At 46.1% G+C, this 20874-nt stretch overlaps 1 protein-coding gene across 8 annotated transcripts in view; it reads left to right on the forward strand.

Moving 5' to 3' along the window:
* IL1RAP (interleukin 1 receptor accessory protein) overlaps positions 1 to 19417 on the forward strand; it is a 49559-nt gene extending 30142 nt beyond the window's left edge. For 7 of the 8 annotated variants that reach the window (XM_064385656.1, XM_064385651.1, XM_064385652.1 and 4 more), the window contains 7 exons: positions 1399 to 1564; positions 2503 to 2574; positions 3696 to 3825; positions 4738 to 4886; positions 7096 to 7245; positions 8090 to 8233; positions 17828 to 19417. In XM_064385656.1, coding sequence (XP_064241726.1) covers positions 1399 to 1564; positions 2503 to 2574; positions 3696 to 3825; positions 4738 to 4886; positions 7096 to 7245; positions 8090 to 8233; positions 17828 to 18546 — 1530 coding nt within the window. In that variant the 3' untranslated portion in view covers positions 18547 to 19417. Of the gene's footprint in view, positions 1 to 1398; positions 1565 to 2502; positions 2575 to 3695; positions 3826 to 4737; positions 4887 to 7095; positions 7246 to 8089; positions 8234 to 10813; positions 17771 to 17827 lie in introns of those variants that run through there. The other variant, XM_064385658.1, reaches the window with a different exon arrangement.
* The last annotated feature ends 1457 nt before the right edge of the window (positions 19418 to 20874 follow it).

Here is a 20874-nt window from a genome sequence, read left to right on the forward strand (position 1 = left end):
GGAAAGGAAACTGTCATTCATGTTCCCTCTTCTTTAAAAAAACCCACCTGTTCATGAAAATTGCATCCTTTGCAAAATCCTCTGAGGTCAGGAAGTGAAGCTGTACATCAGGCAAAGACAATGGGTGTCCTGTTTGACACAATTCAGCAAACCTCTTTTCTGAAGACTGATAGAGCTCTACCCCAACCTCCGTACTTTTCTGATTATTAGACTGTATCCAGCCATCCTCAGGCTCTTGCCTACAGAATTACTGCTCAATTTTATTAAATATGATTTCACTCTTTTTCTCTAGGTGGATGCCTTTAGTCAGTAGAGAATAAGAAGTCTCAGGGGATGTAAAGTCTGAGAGTTCTGGGAATAAATTCTTTAATAACATACTATACGGTGCTTTTGTATTTCTAGATAGAAGATTTTGTATAAATGAATTTAATAAGGGAAATTTTCAACAAATATACCTGCTGATTTAAAAAAGAAATTAAAAAGACCCAAAAGGAAAATCCCACCTCTAAAACCCTTCAGGAGAAACTTCCTCTTGTATCAAGAGGAGCCATTTCACTTCAGTAGTTTAAATGCTTTACTTGTATCATTCATTGAAATTCACATCTCGGCAATCAATTAGCAGAATGAAACACAAAGCCCCTTGGAAGTAATTTTTCAGGCAGCAAGTCATCCCATGCCTAATAAAAATCATTAAAAATGGTATATGACCCCTGTCCTAAACTACCCCATTAGGATGTATCAGATTTGGAAATGTACCATTCAAAAATAATCTCTTAGAAAATGTGCACATCTTTGGGTTTTATGACAATCAAGATGTTATCTGCATAGCCTCTTTCTGAAAAGGGATATCCAGCTTGGTATTTTGGCAGTTTTTCTGCCTTGCCTGACAGAAAGAGAGGAGTTATTAAGGTTTATGTACTATAGATTCTCGTTTGCTATTTGCACATTCTGGGGCCTCATCCTGAACTGAAGGCAGCCAGGAGAGCTTGATTAGTCCCGAAAGATGGACATCAATGGGGTACATGTCCTTTAGTCTTGGTATCCATTTGTGAATACGTCATCATTTTCTTTTTATCACTTTTTACTTCATTCTTCACTCTGCTGAGGTGCTCGCTTTGATTGCCAAGGTACTTCTGAATCAGAGATCTCTCCTTTGTAAAATTGTCTGTGTTTAAAGTGGGATAAAGTTATTAGGATGATCTGCTTCATCACTTCATTTTCAAGGTGAACATAGCAGTCTATATTCCAACATGCTCAAAGTTCGTGGTATTTAGGTCTGACCTACATCATGATCCCAAGTGTCATATTAATAGTTTAAATGAGATCTTTGTAGAAGCATTTAAACCAATATCTGTACTTTTGAGTCCCAAACTCAAGTATTTTTCTGCCTGACTCCAGAACTGCAACTCGGTGGATGGCTTCTATGAGCGATACCCCCAGGGGCCCAGGCTTGTCATTGGCATTGTCCGCAGTGCCTATAAAGGGAATTACACTTGCATTGTGACATTCAAGGACCACGGAAGAACCTATAATCTCACCAGAACCATAAAGATGAAGGTGGTGGGTAAGAATGACTTTAAAATGTGTAAAATGCATGTGGGTGTCTGCAGAAGTGGTAAAAAAAGCTGGAAGAGTTTGTTGCAGGATCCATTTGTGGTTGTAGTCCATCTGCGTTACCCAATTGACGTGATGGTTTTTTTCTTGCTGGGGTCAGACCTGTGTGACTGTCCAGAACATACTGCAGTAGATGTCCCTCCTGCCACCTTGTCAAATGCCCCAAACACAGAGTGGCCAGCCTCAGGGTGGTGAAATTCAGCCCATGAGATGGCCAGGGGTACCCTCTGCTGGCATGTGAATGCATAACCTTGGCACTCCTGCTCGTGGTCTCCTGTGCCCTTTGCTCATCACTATTTGTGGGATTCTCACTTCATAGCCAACTGGTCTTGGTCTTCTTGGAGTCTCAAAGCCATTTGTGCTGGGGTTGAGACTGCTGATCCGCTAGGCAGAACTCCAGGTACTCACTGCTTGGACACATCTGTTCCAGGCACAGAGGCTCAGCCTACCTGCCAGGGAATTGCAGAGTTTAAAAACCTAGTGAGCTGTAGGATACATTCTGAGTTCCTCAGAAACAGCTGTTTTAAGGGTTGAAATAGATATTTGTGACACAAAATGAGGTTTGTATTTTGTTTTTTAGAGCAGCAGTAAAAACAAACTGGTGCAGGCTATGCCTTGTGGGAGATGAGAAGGCTATGGAGCTCTTCTCATGTGAGAGGCCCAAACTAGCTTACCTAAACTTTGGGGGAGCCTTAAAATCAGGACTTGGCCCTGAGTTTGGGGACTAGGATTAGATTTGTGTGTGCACAGAACTCCACAGCAGGAATGCACCATGAGTTAGACTGGAGAACGTGCAGTGCAGTGCGAGGGCATTGGGAGTGAGGCTGCAAGAATTCCAAGTTTTCACGAGTCTGGGGCCCCATGGGGGCTCTCTGTTGTCTCCTGCAGGATCTCCAAACAAGGCCTTGCCACCACAGTTCACCTCTCCAAATGAGAAAGTTGTGTACGAGCTGGAAGCAGGTAAGTCCAACACTCAGAGCGTGCCAGTGGGACAGGGAGACCCAGCCAGGCACAAAGCTCTCCCACTGTGTCCCTGCTGCTTTCCCTCTCAGAGCACTCGAGCTGCCACGGGTTGCCTGGGGGACAGTGTGGGATGCTAATTTTTGATGGAGAGCACAGCTTTAAAAGCTGATTTTTTGCAAGATATTCAGGTGTGATGATACAAAACTGCAGCTGCAGAAGCAGATGAAACGGGGACACTCAGCTGCTTAGGAGAATTCCTGTAGGACCTTGTTTCAGCCGTGGTCCTGGCTGTGGTTTGCTCCCTTCCTCCCTCCTTCATTCACCCCTAGAGTGGCTTTAGTCTTTTAGCCAATTCTTGCTCATCTCCCCTTTTATTGGCTGATGACTTCCTAATTAGTGACAGCTCTCCTTCTGCTGACCTCGCAGCACTGGGTAATGGGGTACCACACCCTTTCCCTCAGCCCTTCCCCCACACCGTCAGTTTTGCCTAATAGCTTTTTGGAGCAATTCCCTCTATCAAATGGATTGTGTCCCATTACAGTGCTGTAATAAATGTGGTGGCAATGATGATGATTAGCACCAGAGTCTTGACTTTAAAGAACAGTTCCTTTGGCTCAGAAGGTCAGATTTCATCCATAGTCCTTTGTAACATAAAGTCACATACTGATCGCCAAGATATTCACGCTCCTAAGTCTGATCTTGAGCAGAAGTCAAATTCCTGAAGAAGTATTTCCAAACCAAAATGTTTTTGTGGAGCTTGATCCTTCACTTTGTGGCATCTGTGCTGTGGGATTGATCAGCACTGCCTGGGTTTCCAAGGAAGTGGCTGGCATGGAGCATGTCTCTTTGGGTGGGTCGCTTTGTGCAGTCAAGGAATTTGTAACACATTTGAGAAGGCAGGACATCTTTTTCTATTTATGTCTGTCACAAATCTTCATGTCCAGGGATGTTAAGCTGTTATTACAGTTTATGTCAGAAAGTGGATGTTGGCCTCATTCTTTCCTGAAGGAAGGCAGAGCTGAGGCTGATAGGATTTTGGAAAGCACTGAAGTGAGGGGGGTGCTGTTCCTGCACTGCAATACCTTTTCTCCTAGGAGATGATGGTCCTTTCTTTGCAGGTGATGACCTTGTCCTGCCCTGTGAGGTTTTCTTCACATTCCTGAAGGACTCCCGGACTGAGGTGTGGTGGACCATAGATGGGAGAAACACAGATGACATCACAGATCCCAAGATAAAAGTCACACAAAGGTAACATCTAATGTCAACCTTCATTTCTAATCCCCTGGGGGTGTGTGGTATGGGCATGGGACAGTTCTAATGGAGTGGGCAGTCTCCCTGTTATTCAGAAGCCCCTCTGTCTGCACCATGCTGTGATGAGCAGCAGGACCTCCAAGGAGGAGGCCTCCAGACCTGGACAGTGTCATATCTTACAGATGGATTTGAGGGAGCTTTGTTAACCAGTTCACATCATCATTTGTTCGGGTCCTGGTGGTGATGCCAACAGCTGCTGTTGTTCTGGGACTTACAAAACAGGGGCTAACAATTCTATTTAGAGGAGTGTTCCCAAATAGCATAGGGTATAAAAGTGTTTCAGAAAAACAGAGGCTGAAAACAAAAATGTAATATTATACATAGTGTTGATTAGGAAGAATAGAGATTCAATCACGTGAAGAACCCAAATGAGGATCGAAGTCCCATTTGCTGGATGCTGAGTTACAAGTGGAAGACAGTCACTGCCCCAGCTGATTTGCAAACCAATGTAGAAAAAGGAAAGGCAAAAGAAAATACAGTATCCTCATTTTGCAGACGGTCAATTTAGGCAGAGAGAGACAAAGTGACTCATCCAGGACTGCATAGGGAGTGTGACGTGAGCTGTGAATCTTGAGTTCATGAGATCTTCTTGTTTATAGGCAAGAACTTCCATTTCCTCTAAAAGGCAATGTGGCACAGCTGCAATGAGAAAATTATGAGCAGTAAAATAAATATTAAGGAAAATCAGATAAAGGAATAGCTGCAGCTGTATTACAATCTGAAGTGTATATTGATTTATAAATATCAAATTATGTGTTTTGGCCTTTTTAAAGGAAGAGGTTATATCAGGGAAAGGAATATCTGTCACTGAAAACTTGCTGCACTTTCACATCTGTTTTTCTCTTACAGTGAAATTACCAGAGATTTTGAAGACAAAACTCTGGTAAGGACTCTGACAGTTGCAAAGGCCACGGCGGAGGAGCTGAGGCGGAATTACACGTGCCACGCCAGGAACGCCAAAGGCGAGGAGCACAGCCAGGCCGTGGTGCGCGTGAAAGGTGCGGTGCCTGCGGGGCAGGGTGGGCTGGGGGCTCCTGCTGCTGCCTTCAGCCTTGCCCTGCAAAACAGGAAGGGGGCAAAGAGTTCCATCAGGCCTTTCTGCCAGTCTGTTCTGTAGGAACTGCTGTCGTACTGCACCACTTCTCGGAGGCAAAGGGAACAAAGAGCCCTGCCCGTGGGCAAGTTCGTGGGTAGAGAAAGGACAGATCTGTTGTCTTCATCCCATCCCTGTAGCACAGCTGAAGCAGAGCTGAGGGCACAGGCTGCTTGAAATGATTTCAGGTTATTTGGTTGTGTGAGGGTTTTGCATGACACAACAGCTAGCAGCTGGCATCCTCCAGAAGACAGTCTGTGCTCGCTGGCATTGCTCAGGGAGTGAGACAGTCACACCACAGCACTCTCTGCTCTTACTCCTTGCTGTCATGATGCTGCAGTCTAGATACAGCCACCTCAGCATGGATAGCATAGACTGATTCAGCTCTGCTCTGTGTGGGGTTTTCCAACATCGTTTTTTCATCAGAGATTTGGTTCTTGTTTCCCAGACCCACCTCTCAGTTATAAAAGCTATGTGAGGCTTCCTTATTAAGGTGGGTTTTTCTGCCTCCTTATTAGCCTCATCTAGAACTTCAACACCTGCTTCTACTGTAAGCCAGACCTCCCCGTCCCACAGGGAATGCTGCCATGGCTTGTGTAGCTCACACCAGACACCTTCTTCCTTCTACTCTGCATTATAAGCATAGGAAAGCTCTTGGAGGTCTTTACTGGAAGATCTTTTTCTTCTTGATACTTGTCCTCCTTCTATTTTAGTCTCATTCAATTGAGACAAACCTTTCTGGATTGTTAGGGAGGAACAATAGACCACACACATAACTGGGACAGGCTGAAACCATTGTCAGTGAGTTCTGGTGTGATAATATTTGTACATGTAGCAAAGTGAATCCGAAATACTCAGATTCTTTCCCTAAATATCAGTGCCTAAATACTGTTTTCTAGTGGACTGATCTGTACTATCCTCCCTTTTCCTCCCCATGTTCTTGGTTAGTTGACTGGGTTTGCTCTGGGCAGACATTGTTACCCTCTACCCGCTCCTTCTTCCTGCTCTATTCCACAGCACAGTCCAAGAGCCATCCCTAGCTGCTGCTGGCAGAGCAGCCTTATGCTAAGCTCAGTGCAGCCCATCCCTCTGCACATCCCATAGGAGCATCAGGCATGCCAGAACCTATCCCCTCAGCACCTGGCTTTTAGCAAGTGGCTCTGTGTGTTGGCTCCAACTCTTCCATTACATTAGGTCATATACATTTCTTGCTTTTTCTGGATGATTTCCCTCTCCTTCTTATGGACTTCTGCTGCTCATCACCTAATGAACATTGATAAATTCCTTCCATTTTTGATTTTGTAATTCAGATTTATTAGCAACTTATTAAATATTGGAATTTGGTGATGTTTCCACTCCCCGTTGTTCTGTTATTGTGCAGTTTGCCAATTTGCACATCAACTGCCACCAACAGAGTTGCCCAGGGATACAGTTAGAAATTTTCTGTCCTTAGTACAAAGAAGCAGCAGTGGTGTGACAGACAGTTCATGAGCTGGAGGGGGCCTGTGATGCCTGCAGGTGGCCCTGTTTATTTGCAAGCATTTCAGCTTTTCTGTAAGGAACTCTGATTTTTCTGTCATGGTAGAAAAGAGTCAGGCCATGGCTACTTATGGTGTCAGTCTGGGACAAGCCATAAGACCTGTGTCTGTTTGATAGGGAGGGAGAATGGCAAGCATTGCCTTTATTTTGCTGCAGGTGCTTTATCTGGATCTCTTAGAAGTCAGAGCAGTTGTGTTCCCCCAAGAGTTTGCTGATACTGCTGAGAAGGTCATGTTCATGTTCTGGCTTTGGACTGTGCAGGTTTCTTCCACCAGCAGGTCATTCTATCACCTGTCTGCTCCCAAGGCCTCGCTCAGAGACACAAGTCCAGCCTGTGCCATGGACTTGCTCTGCCAGCATGACCAGACCCAATAACCCAGAATGTTGTTCCAGGGTGGCCAGCCATCACGTGCCCTATGAGAAAAGCCTTGGTTTGGCCACCTTACTCTGAAGGGTCAGCTTGGCTCCTGGCTGCTCCTCTGGTGTTTAGCAGCACATGACACAAGCTTGTTCCTGCCCAGCTGAAGGTCCAACCTGTTCTTTAACCCTGACTCCCTGTCTATTTTTGTACTCAGTTGTAGCACCCAAGTACACTGTGGAGCTGGCCTGTGGCCTGGGGGCCACCATCCTTCTCGTTGTGGTGCTCATAGTCATCTATCATGTGTATTGGCTTGAAATGGTCCTCTTCTATCGGGCTCATTTTGGAACAGATGAAACCATTCTAGGTAAGGAGTTAAAATGCTTTCTTTTATTTATCCTGCTGCAGACCCTTTATTTTCATATAGGAGTTTTCCTATAAGCTATTTTTAAGCCTCTTCAAGCATAATGACATTTTGACCTTCCATTTCTCTATCTACATGCAGTTGTGTGGGTCATTGCTGATTAAAGCTAGAGGAGTAAGGCTTTTAGCTCAGGGAAAAGAAGAAAGAAGTCCTCTGTATTCTCTGCAGAGGTGGAGCATGGATATGCCCAGCTCCCCAGGGCCCTGCCCTGCTGATCTAGCTGTATCACCCAATCTAGATTGTCAAGATGTGTCATCAGGTTCCAGTAAGTCCCTTGTTTCCCTGGTGACTCTATGTAAAGGATTCATGATCTGATCCAAAGTGATCTGCTTTAAAATGTGGGAAGGCATCCAAAAGGATGGATGTGGAAATCACCGTTCTGTCCTCAGTTCTTCCCTGTGTTACTGGGAGTTCATTGCTAGGGACTCTGAGGTGAGATTCCCTCCTCTGGAGGAGGAGGAGGGTGTTTGAGCCCTTGCAGCTTGTGGTGTGAACCTGCCAGGGGGGTGCGGCAGCTCTCGGAGGGTGTAGGCAGGGTGCAAGTCTCTGTCTGGTGGGACTGCTTGGGTGCATAGACAGCAGCAAGAGAGAGCAGAGTCAAAGGTGGCAAAAGGCAAAAGAAGCCTGGACAGAACGGCTTGGTCTGTGGAAATCTACGTGCCTTAACCTGCAATAGTGCTTACCAAGTGAGCCTTCCTACCTGCCTCTCTTGCAAGTCAAAGGCCCAGCATGGGCAGTATCACAGGTGTCCCTTGTGCCCTTTGTGTCCCCTGTGCCCCCTGCCCAGACGGGAAGGAGTACGATGTGTACGTGTCCTACGCGCGCAACGCGGAGGAGGAGGAGTTTGTGCTGCTGACGCTGCGGGGAGTCCTGGAGAATGAGTTCGGGTACAAGCTGTGTATCTTCGACAGAGACAGCCTCCCTGGGGGAAGTGAGTATCTCACACGGTCCTGTGCTCCGTGCACATCCCCTTTATTGGTCTTTGAGGTATTGATCGTTGATTGCGACAAGCCTATCCAGATTATGTTTTGGTTTTTTTCCCTATCACTGTTAATGAGCTGTTTTTAGTGTCTTCTAATGTTTTTGCTTCACGACAGTGTTGCAGATGCACCTGGCCACCAAAATGGCTGCTGTGGGGGTGGTGGTTGGTTGTTTCAGTTGCTCTTTCCAGGAGTGTTGTGCAGGAATGTCAGAATGGGACACTGGAAAACTGACCTTCATGCAAACCCTCTGAGCTCCCTTAAAAATGAGATAGAGTCAAGGCTAGAAGAGGCAGGGAGAGTGTTATACTGGATCAGCTCACAGAGGGTAATGGAGAATTCTTGTAAAAACCAGGAGCGTCCACTTCAGGAAGGAGTGGAAGGTGTCAAAATCAGTGAGAGGATAATGTGCGTCCCATTCGTCCTTGTTAATTAGGGAGTTTGTGTCTCATATGGCATACAATTTAGCTGCTATTATTAAAAGGACATTGTTGCAGGTAGTGAGACTCATCTCTTCAGTAAGATGTAGTCCTTTTTTACTGTTTTGAGATAAATCATATGAGGTTCTGGACATTATTTCTGCTTCAGGGAGATGGGGAATCACCAAGAATAGAAGTTTGTGAAGTTATCCAGATACACATACTTTAATACAAGTTCCCCAGCAAGGGCACAAATCTAGACAACACTCTTGATTTTTACTTTTTGGAGACTGAGTTGGTTGTATGATCTTGATGCCTATTAAAAGTTCAAAGTCTGAATTTCTGCCAGTGCAGACTGCCCTGCTTTGAAAGTCCATTGGGGTGTCCCTTTTGAGTAGGAATGGGGGGACTGCTGGATTCTCTGCCCACCTATGTGACAAAGGGAGCAGAATCAGTCTGGGTTCTGTTATCTTTCCCTCCTAGATTGTTGCCAGGATGTAGGAGCACCTTAAAGTTTGAGGGTAAATAAATATGTGTGTGTCAGTGAGACAGCTGCAATCCTGGTGCTGTTCCTCCTTGAAGAGAGCTTGAATGATGTGGCAGGGCACCCTCCAGGCTCGATTTGCTTGATGCCAGTGTCAGGCTCAGAACAGGTTTGCTCTGAGCCATTGTCACCAGATGTCCATCTCCCTCCTGTTCCCTCTGCTTCTTCTTGCCCTGTTCGCTTTAGAGGGTGTAATTTCTCTCCCAGCACTGCTCTCCTGGGCTCTCTGTGCTTCACCTTACCCCCAAATGTTTCCATCTGCCCCCCTCAGTCCCTGCCAGCCTCAAGCCAGTGCCAGCCCTGCGGGGTGCTGCCGGAGTGGTTTGTCACCACACTGCCATCCCTGATGCTGCTGGGGCTTCCCCGGAGCTTCTTAGCCTGGATTTGACTAATCTCCTTCTCAGGAAAGCATGGGGGCCAGGAAATAGCTTTTGGCAGCTGGCATCATGCCTCCAGAGTGTGCATCTGTGTCATGGGTAGGGAGTTATGTTGTCCTTGATGAAGAAACAGTGGGAGATGGATTATCCTGTGAGTTAGCTGACAGGAACTAATCAAACGTGCTTGACAGCTAAATGAAGTTGTCTGTCAGCATTATTTTACTCTCCATTGTAATTTCTGACCAGTCAAGAGTGTTTCCTTATCAAGGAAGTGTGGGAGATTTTGCAACAGAGAGTACAAGCACCCGGATTCGCACTTACAAGGGATTTTCACATTAATTACAGACGGTGGCCAGGGACAGTGTACCTGCAGATGTAGGAAAATTAAAGAGGATCCACAGTTACCATGACATTTCTCTAGCTCAAAGGATGTCATTTTTGGGGCACTTCACTAGAAGTCCTCAGAGTCAGTTCTAAAAATGCTCTAATCTGCTTTCATAGATGACGGCAGCAGGAACAGATGGATGAGTAACAGGAGTTAGGATGGTGGCATTACCAAAGCAAATTATCCCATGAGAACTCTTGGGGACGGTGTGAATACTTACTTTGTGTGGGGAAACTGAGGCAGGAAGAGTGAAGGGAGTATCCAGAGTCTGGACATCTGCCAGATGAGTATGTAAGCACAGACAGTCAGGCTTCTTGAAGCTTCTTCAGGGTGAGTCTTTCCCTTGAGTTCATGTGTTATGCAGCTGGCAGTTTCCCTACTTTGCTCCAGAGAGCCTCTTTTCCCCCTCTCATTAGAAGGAAGCTAAATCTCAGCCTGAGATCAGCAGCTCTCTTGGCCACGAGGCATCCTCACTGCACTGGGTGGTGTCACTGATGTGTAGTGACACATCAGTGTCTTTGAGGTGTAGCTCTCTTGGTTATCTGTGTGTAGCATGGGTAGAAGGAAAGGCATCTATAGGTAGTCTGGAGTGATGGAGAATATGCCACTGTACGGGGTAGTGGGAACCAGCCCTGGTGTAGGAAGTTCCACCTGGAGTCACTTACAGGGTTGGGAAGCACCAGTGTAATCTAGATAGGGCCTCCAAAGGATTTACTGTCCCTTTCAAGAGTCACCTGGTGTCACAGCAGCAGCTCAGCAGCACATTCTTGGGCATCACTAACCACCTCAATGTTTCTTTCTCCCAGTTGTCACAGACGAAACCCTGAGCTTCATCCAGAAAAGTCGACGTCTGCTTGTTGTCCTGAGCCCCAACTACGTCTTGCAGGGGACACAGGCCCTGCTGGAGCTCAAGGCTGGCCTAGAGAATATGGCCTCCAAGGGCAACATCAAGGTCATTCTAGTGCAGTACAAAGCCATCAAGAAGAGCAAAGTGAAGGAGCTGAAGCAGGCCAAAGCAGCCTTGAATGTCATTAAATGGAAAGGCGAGAAATCCAAGTTCCCAAAGGGCAGGTTCTGGAAGCAGCTGCAGGTGGAGATGCCAGTGAAAAAAATTAGCAGGAGTTTAAGCCTTGATGGATTGATGCATATCCCTGAAAAATGTTTGACGCAATCAGAAAACAAATCAAAACACACCTCAAAAATCCACAAGTTAGGCCAGGGAGTGGGGAGGAACTCAGGTTTTTTCCCATGAAGGACCACGTCCCGAGCATTTCAGAGGATAGTTGTGTTTTCCCTGCAGCTTTGATATTGCTCTGTCATTAGAGAGACCGAAGATGCAAACACCTGCTTTCTGCCAATGTATGTCCTTGCTATCAACCACAAAAGCCCTGGGCTTAAGGTCTAAATTTGCTATCTAGGAGGGATGCATCCAGCACCTTGTGATAGCATGGCCAGTACTCCTAGATCCTGTTCCTATGGGACCTTCATTAGCATCCAGGACAGAGCTTCCTTCCAGTCCTAAGTAACTTCACTCCTTTCTGGTCCTCAGTCCCTGTTGCAGAGGCTGAGGAACAATTTGCAAGGTGGCTCCAGTGTAGAGCCTTTCCTGCATGTCCCAGGTCTGTAGTCCCCATCACTTGTGGGATCACAGACTCCTACTGCACTGTGGGGGTGTGGACTTTTGAAGCCCCTCATCTTCATTCCCCAAATTTCCTTTGAAGTAGATGCACCCAGGTAGTTTCCAGTGGGAAATAGATGTTACAGTAGCATTAAAAAAACCCCACAACTCTACTGGGTGCTATTTGTATTGTAGCACATCTAGTAACAAGTAGTCAGTCTCTGGGACTCTGTAGTCTCAAAAGTGCCCCAGGTCCTTCAGAGCTGCTTGTAATCCAGGGAAATCTCTCATGAGTACAGGCTGTGGAGCGTGTGAGAGATGTTTATGTGTAGAGTAAACTCAGGGACTTCACAAGCACTACAAGGAGCCCCAATGTACTACTGAACCTGCCTACCCTCTCTGCCACTGGCTGGGGGAAAGCATCGTGCAAGGTGCTTCCAAGTTCTTTGGAATGACATGGATATAAGTCCAACTCAGAAGGACACCCCAGAAACTTACTTGAACTTCCTAAAACTACTAGTTCTGTCCATGTAGGTAAAACTGTGAGGACAGGCTGAGAAAGCTGGGGATGTTCTCCCTGGAGAAGGCTCCTGGGAGACCTTTTCGTGGCCTTTCAGTGCTTAAAGGGAGCTTATAAGAAAAGTGGGGATAGACTTTTTAGTAGGGCCTTTTGCAATTACCCCTTTATGGACAAGGGGTAATGGTTTTAAACTAAAAGAGAGTAGATTCAGACTACATTTAAGGAGGACATCTTTTACAATGAGGGGGGGTAGAACACTGGCACAAGTTGCCAAGGGAGGTGGATACCCCATCCCTGGAACCATTCAAGGCCAGGTTGGACAAAGTTGTGAGCAGTCTGATCCAGTTGAATATGTCCCTGCTTATTGCAGGGAGGGTGGTCTTTGAAGGTTCTTCCCAACCCAAATTATTCTATGGTTTTATAAAGACTCTCTCTTCAATGCCTGGTTTTGCCATTTCTAATTCAAGGTTTAGGTTTAAACCAGCTTTGGCTTTACAAAGTCTCTCCCCATCTTGATTCCAGCCTAAAGCTGCAGAACAGAGAGTGTATCTCAGCTTCTGCAACATTTGCACAAAACAGAAGTACAAAAACCCACTGTGTAGGTGCCCTTGCTTCAGCAGGAGAGGGCATGGTGAGTAAACCCCCATCACACAGCTCATGCTGAGGAGGGGAGTTTAATCTCTCTTGTAGGACAAACTAAAGCACAGTAGGGCCCTGGCATAGACTGGTGCTATGGTTCACAATGTTTTCAAATAAAACTTCAGGTTCTGGGGGGTGTCTCCATACTCCTGCAGCCCTTAGTGCAAGGACCTGCCCACTTAATTGTGGAGTTCAGTATTACACACACCAAGTGCATGCTTATTTTTATTGGTGATGGTTGTTCCTGAGTCACCTTTGACTCATGCATTTGTTCTGTTGGTGTCCAATGGGTGGGGCATAAGCATTCACTATGGCATTATAAAAGCACTACAATTAGGAGTCTATGCACTATTTACCCAGCTGAGCTGGGAGCTTTGAGGGCATCCCAGTAAAAAGCCCAGCCTTAAAGGTGTGGGACTGGTATCAGGAAAACCTTTTGCCCTTAGCAATTTATGATTAATAATGTTATTCCAGGGCTGCAGGGAGCTACTAAGCCCCATGCCCTTAGTCAGGTACTGTGTGTCGTGTTTAGGAAAGGTACTCCACAATTCAGGGAAACTGATGTGCCCCTCATTTTCCCCTTCTCCCTCCTTCTGCAGAGGGAGGAGAGGAGAATTGAAGGCACAAAAGGTAAAGATCCTGCTTTGAGATAAGAAAAATTTACTGGAAACAGCAATGAGATAAGAAAATGAACATTAACTACAACAATACTGGTGATAGAGGGTACAAGAAATTAATCATTCCCATGGAAAAACCCCCTGACAATTGACCATATCCAACCATTCCTTCTGCTGCCCTGCACTGGCCCAGCTGCGCTGTGCTGGGACCCTTTCTCCCAAAAGAGATCCCCTTCCCTCCACTCCTTGCAAATGCAAGGTGGTATAGAATAACTTCAGTGTCCTGGACATGCCCCCTCCTGACTACTGCAGAAACTAACCCTGTCCTGGCCGGAACCAGGACACTGTACAGATGTGTAACAAATAAAGCTTCTTTCTTACTGTCCTTTTCATCTTTCCCACCCCAAGTAAGCTTTGATTTAAGCAGGTAAAATTGCAGTCAGCTTCACTGGAGGCAGTGGAGCTCCTCATCTGCTCAGAGGTGCTTAAAAGTTTTGTTATGAGCTTTTCTGCTGTGGTTGTCTGTGGAGGGACAGAGCTGCTTCCCACACTCCAGAAAACTTCATTTATAAGAGATAGCATCCAAACCCATGCTTGGCTTTGTGAACCCATTGCAACCCTGTCATTGTGCCCAGCTTCACCTTTTTGTTTGTGTTTTAAGCATCTCTGTGATCAGCTGCCAGATCTGCAGGCAGAGGGAAGGCCCTGAAGCCAAAGCAGAGCTCTGTTAGGTTCTCGTATGATTTTTAAAAGATTGACTCCCACATGCTCATAAATTGAATCTCAGACCTCACTACATCACATCTCACTATTGCCTGAGTTAACAAGAGATTTTATGCTGATGTTTTAGTAAGTCTGATTATTTTAGGAATTTAAATCCATCTCATGTATTTTGCTGATTTTATTAGAAGAGTTTTCCAGATAATGAATAGGCCTGGACTTTCTCAGGCATACACTGCAGTGGCCTTTGGTGTCATTGACTAGTTGAGGTGTTAGAACATGGGTTGGACTCGATGATCTTAAAGGTCTCTTCCAACCTAGAAATTCTGTGATTCTGTGATTGCACCCCCAGAACAGGGTTACTGAGGGACATCAGCAGAGCAGCCACAAGGTGAAGGTTTGGAAGGGACCTGAGAGGTCAGAGGGAGCAGTGTGGAAGGAACAGTCCAGAAGCAGGTTCCACTCACCCAGGAGCTTTACCACTGGCTTTGCTGGGGTATTTCAGGCCAAGGGTAAAGCCCAGTCCCAACTGTAAAGTAGATCTGCGAGTGCCTCAGATACGCCTGTCATGTCATTCTGTGCCACGTGTGGTTTCCATTGTGGGATTCTATCACAGCATCCGTCTGAATCAGTTGATTCATTTGAGTTTCTGTGCTCTAACCTAACATTTATCAATATGCAGCTCATGCAAAGTTCCTAATTGTTTTTTCATTGGGAAACAGCATGGCACAAATTGGAAAAAATATCTTCCCTTCCCGTGTTGTTTGATGTTGTACAGCTGTTCCAGAGTTTTCCCTTTTCTGTATGTTTTTGCCTTTGTGTGATTTGGTTTGTGAAGTGTCAGTATTATTTTATTTTGCTTTTCAATAAAACATTTTCATTTTTGCATTTCAGTCCTTGTGCATTTCTCATAAGTACCATCTTCTCATTTCGTCTGCAAAATGCTGTTAAAGAAAGATGATGTGTGTGTAGTCCAAGAATCAAGATCATTTGGGGCTCCTCCCTGGAATGGAACACTTTCCTGGCTGTTTCATGCTGTGCCTGCAGAGACACCTGGGCTCCCAGGACCATCCAAGCAGAAACACAGCGACACACAGCATTCAGATGTCTCACAGCAGTGGACACGCACACACAGAAAGTCTTTGATCTAAAGAGTGTTCACTTGGCAATCACAAGACAGAAAGATGGGAAGGCAACATAATCTCTGCTTTAAATATCAAATCAGAATTTTAGAAATCTGCCAAAACCACAGAAATCAAACTCACTCTCAGGCTACTTTGCCCATCAGTTTCTAGGTTCAGTCAGCTTCATATTTTCTCATCCAAGTCACTTTCTTGCCCATTTCCCATGTTTGCCTGCCTGCAGGTAAGTTGACAGACAGCCCAGCACTTCCAGGCCGCTAGCAAAATGAGTACCTGTGACCACCTATGGATTTGAGGTCTCTGGGTATGGGACCTGTGATCATAATCCTTATAATCTGTTACATCTTTGGAGTGCATTGGGGAGACACAAGTAAACCAGTAAAAATATGCAGTGTCTTTTGCAAACATTTAGTGAAGATGGAAGGTTTTTTAGTAAAAAGATAACCAAGAGTATTGAATCCCCAAGCCCCTGCAGTGTTATTGTTGCCTGTCCCACCCAGTGCTGTTTAACTGGGAGGGAAGATTTTACTTGCACTGTGAAGTGTCTACTCAGGATTTTTCCTGAGCTGGGTAAACAATGCAAACTGAACATCCCAAGGTACCCTGGTCAGCCAACTCTAAATGCATCCCTTTCTTAAAATGAAATATATCTTTGGAAATTTGAACACCCTTCTTGCAAAAAAAAAAGTCTAAAAAAAAAAGAGTGTCAAAAAACATGACTCTCAAAATAAAAAGTCTCAAAAAGTGTTGCAAATTCAAAATGGGTAAAAGAAAACCAGCACTGTCACCTCAAGCAAAACATTTCATTTCAGCAGCATCAGAGTAATTCATGTTAATTGAAGCTGGGCTTTTTGAGCAGGCAGGTAGACCTCCCAGGGGCTGCTCCTGCTTACATTTTGCTGTGGTTCTGTGATTCCAGTTTCAAAAAGAAAGACCTTTCAAACAGCGAAAGAGCTCTTTCTTTCACAAACTGTTGAAGCCTGGCTGTTTTCAAAATAGATTTCAATCACTTGTAGAAAAGTTTGGATGAGATCTGGACGTGGGAGATTGCTGCCAATTCTTTATGCCTTTGAAACAGGGTGGTAAAAATGTGTCCTAGTGGTAAGTGACAGAACTATCATCTACTTTTGGTTTCAATGAATCAGTGTTTTCCTGTGTGTGCTGGGGGTAAAAATCCCACCAAACTTTTCATGCAAGAAAAAAACACCCTCAAAATGATTTGATTTAAATTCCAGTATTTTATTAACCAAACAGTGCCCTACTTTCTCCATTAGCATTTGACTGTATGATCATTTTTCCTTTCTTGGTCTCCACATAATCTAGTGACAATGAGTTTTACAGCTAGTCATACTTCTTTGAAAAGTACTGCTCTGTACCATATTAAAATAAGGTGCATTCAGATGCAACACAGTACACCTTCTGCTGTGAGATAAGAGACAGCCAAGCGCTGGGAGAATTAAGAGGCATTGCCATTGCAGGGAAGGAACAGTATTTTTATTCATATAAAAGAGCAGTGTTCCACTGTCAGGGAGAGAGGAGAGTCTCCAGCCTGAGGAATGAAGGCTTTAGCAGTGTGAAATGGAAGGGAAGCAGGAGGTAGCTCTTCTTCCCAGAACAGCTCTTTGAAAGACATTCCTAGAGGCAGATTTTTCTCTCTGAATGTGCAAGAGCTCTTACTCTAATGATCCTTGTCTTGAACACCAATTTGTCCTTGGATCCCCTCTCATCTCAGGCACCAGCACTTAGTAAGTGTATGGGTTTTTAAATTTTTTTACAGTTTTATTACTCAGCTTTTGTTGAATTGCTGAGTGCCACAGCCATATAGTTCCCATCCTTTCCACTGCTCACCCTTCAGCTACTACACCTTCAATATACTTTCTGTGTCCCAAGCCACAGGTAGAAGTCCAAGGACATCCTTCAGGTTTGCTACTTTTGAAAACTGGTAATAAAAGAAATGTTACTCTTGCCTGGCACCATTTCAGCTAAGCTTCTTCCTGAGCTTTACAACTTGCAATTAATTCCAAGAAATGCTTTGAAGGGCAGTATTTCCACCCCCCATGATGCCTAGGGGAACTGGTGGAGGGGTTTAAGGCTGACATTTTTTGCTTTCTAAATTTGGAGGTTTCTTTTTAAAGATGAGAGAGCATGACAGGGGGGAGGTGGGTCAGCCCCTGCAGTTTGAGCTGGGGCAGGATGACATGATTGCTTTGATCCCCTAATGCAAAGAATTGCTCAAGCTGTGGGCAGGTGGTTCCCAAACAAGACCCACCCTTTATCAAATGCCTGCACTTCTCTGGGCATGCTTGATGCTGTGCAGAAGTCAGAGTATAATCATGGCATATCCTGGCTTCTCATTTATGCCTCAGCCTTCTCAAAAACCCACTGCACAGCAAAAATGCTGCCAGCAGGAGGGTGGGCAAGTGGAAAGTCACAGAGCTTGTGCCAGGTTTCCCTCTGTGGGAAGAGGGATCTGTGCAGGTATGCCACCAAACAGCTTCCTTAGCTTTTCTCTCCCCACTCCCTTCTCCTTGTGCACCCCAATTCCTCTACCCTTGTACTCTTAGATACCACTGAAGCCGTGTTTGACTTCATCCAGAGGAGCCGCAGGATGATCGTGGTCCTGAGTCCTGACTACCTGACAGAGAAGAGCATCAGCCTTCTGGAGTTCAAGCTGGGCATCATGTGCCAGAACGCCATCGCCACCAAGCTCATCGTGGTGGAGTACAGGCCGCTGCAGTGCACCCACCCCAGCATCCTCCAGCTGAAGGAATCCGTCTCCTTTGTCACCTGGAAGGGGGAGAAGTCCAAGCGCTCTGGCTCCCAGTTCTGGAAGGCGCTGCGGCTCGCCCTGCCGCTGCGCAGCCTGAGCGCCAGCGCCGGCTGGAACGAGAGCTGCTCCTCCCAGTCCGACATCAGCCTGGACCCCGTCCAGAGGAGAAGGAGCCGCTTGAAAGGGCAGCCCGACCCACGGGGTGCCACTCCTGTGACTCTCCCTCACGGAGGGACGGCCTCGGCCTCCGAGTCAAAGGCCAAACAGCGAGCCAAGCGCTTCCTGACATGCCGGTGTTGTGGGACCTACTGCAATGGCAGCAGCAGACACAAGCACCAGGCCGTGGCTGAGCCCCGGTGGGACAGTCACCTCTGCAACCCGGGCTCGGGCAGGCCCCCGGCACAGGGCCTTCAGGGCAGGGCGCGAGCCGAGCCCCCGGCGGCACAGGGCCCCGCTCTCGCCCTCTGCCATTACAGTGACCTGTCAAACAACAATGACTTCTACGTGCTCTAACGCACAGGCCGAAGCACTGCTGGTGCTGGGCCACTGAAAGAAACTCACTGTGGCCTCAGGATAGTTTTACCATGTCACAGGCTGGCACGGTGCCATTAAATGTCAGTGCCAGGCCTGCACGGAGGACTGCAGCAATTCCACTGCTGGTGACCTGAGCCAGGGACCTGCAGCCATGCACAGAGCAGCGGCTGGGGGCTTCCTGCCCGGGTGCTTCTCCTGAGTTTAAATTACAAAGTGGAGCTGAAAATGCGTTTCTGTGGTGTTGCTTTTCCACACCGTGGCTGTGTTTGCAGCAGGGCTGCTGCTGGGGTCGGGTGCGGAGGGCAGGTCCCCAGCTGGGGAGGGAGGGAGCAGGGAGAAGCCATCCTGCTGGCAGTAGCCTCTGGAGAAAGGGGAGCAAGCCTGCATTTTGCAAAGGCTAAAACTTTGCTAATGAGGGTAATGGGAGCCCCTGCCACTGCAGTTATCCACTGTAGTCTAAAAGAACTTGCTCAACAGTTTCAAGACAAGCCCTTTCTCTCTAAATAAAATTGATTTCTTTAATCTGCTGTTGTAAAAAGTTCCATAGGAACTGGTAAATGCTGTATGTTCACCAGGCCATGCCTGGAGATATGGTTTGCCCAAGCTGGCTGAGATCCCCTCCTGTTCCCTGAGCTTGCAATGGCCTCCTGGGCTTGGTCCCCATTCCACTTCACCATATGAGGAATTTGTTCTGTCAGTCGAGTGGCCTTCCACGCAGCAGGAAAGAAAACCATTACAGGGAATATGATTAAAAAAATTCTCTGAGTAGCCAGTGAGCCCAGGGATAGGAGCAAGACCTCAAACTCTCACAGAAAACCTCCGGCGCTGAATCTGAGGGGTCAAAACTCAACCACACTTCATTAAATAACCAAAAGAGCCTTTGAACAGTCTCCCTGGGGCTGCTGTTTCATCAGTCTGTTGAGCTGGCTGTCAGCAGTGTTTCCCATTCTGCTCCTGCACTGAAAACTTCATTTGCCTCATTCCACATTGTGTAAGGCCTTCTGTCCCCACCAAGGAAGGGTGCTGATCCTGGCAGCCAGTTGCTCGCCTTCAGCTGATGCTTTGGCATGACAGACCTGCTAATACACTGCATTTATTTTCTTTCCCTGAGACCAAAAAAGGTCTCCTTCACCACTCTAGTCAGTCTAGTAATTGTGTATCAGAGTGACAAGTAATTATTTTTCTTCTGCCTTGAAAATATGATCTGAGCCCTTGGGGTACAGGGTCTGGTGGCCCCAGGACCCCTATCTGATGGCCTCAGGTGAACTTGCTGGAGCTGTGAGGAAGGACAGAGCCATGTCTCACCCATTTTAATAATGCTGAAGTCCAGCTATAATTCATATATCACTTTCCTTCCCTCAGCAGACCCTCTTCCTCAGTATTGCCCTGACTTTTTTGATCCTTTCCTTCTGAGATCAAGCACAGCTGACAGCTCTCCTGTTAGAAGCCTCTGTGAGCTGAATCCTAACAGCCTCCTGCAACAGATTGAGAAATAGAAACCAGAAAATGTGGTGCTGAGTCAATCTAAATAAAATAAGGGCAACAAAGCCTCTACCAACTCATAGGAGCTAAAAATTCAGATTCTGGAGAAGTTTCCAGGTGTGGATGTCTCTCTAATTTCTATCAGAAACATTGTAAATTGCTCAGAAAAGCTTTGCCCATATGTGGCTATTCTCAGTGACCAGAGGAGGAGCAGGAATGAGATATTTGGAAAGAAAGCTGACACATTGCAGGATGCTTTGTAAGACGTAATCAAAATGCCATGAAATTATTCCAGTTGCTTGCAATTAAATGTAGGATGGTACTGTCAGTGAGTCTGGTAGCGCTGAAAAGTGCAGCTACAAAATATAAATAATTTGTAATCAATCAGCCTCCAGAGTCAACATATTTGTTATTTGTTGGCATTTAAACAGCTTTTATTTACAGACTTTGCCCTTATTTGAGTGTGACATTGTCTCGGTCGTCTACAACAATGCAAAGATAGAGGAAACAACAGCTAGAGCTCCTCACAGATGTATCAAATGGCCAAATGCAGCCTTTTGGGGCAAACTGTCATCACTTCATGAAAGAACAAATGCAAACTAGTAATGACCATTGCTTTTCCTGATGCTTCAACGGAGCCAGTGCAATTTTACCACTTCTTTTCTGACCCATCAAATGGATCCAGGGTCTTGTTTGCTCTTATAACAAATACTGAGACATGGTGCAGAGACCCTGCCTCCCAAGGCCAAGGTCCCAGAAGCCAAAGGCACTTCCTGTTGGATGGATGTCTGATCAAGAATATGGGAAGAAACCCTAGAACCGATT

Source organism: Passer domesticus, chromosome 11, assembly GCF_036417665.1.
Source record: "Passer domesticus isolate bPasDom1 chromosome 11, bPasDom1.hap1, whole genome shotgun sequence".
NCBI lineage: Eukaryota > Metazoa > Chordata > Aves > Passeriformes > Passeridae > Passer > Passer domesticus.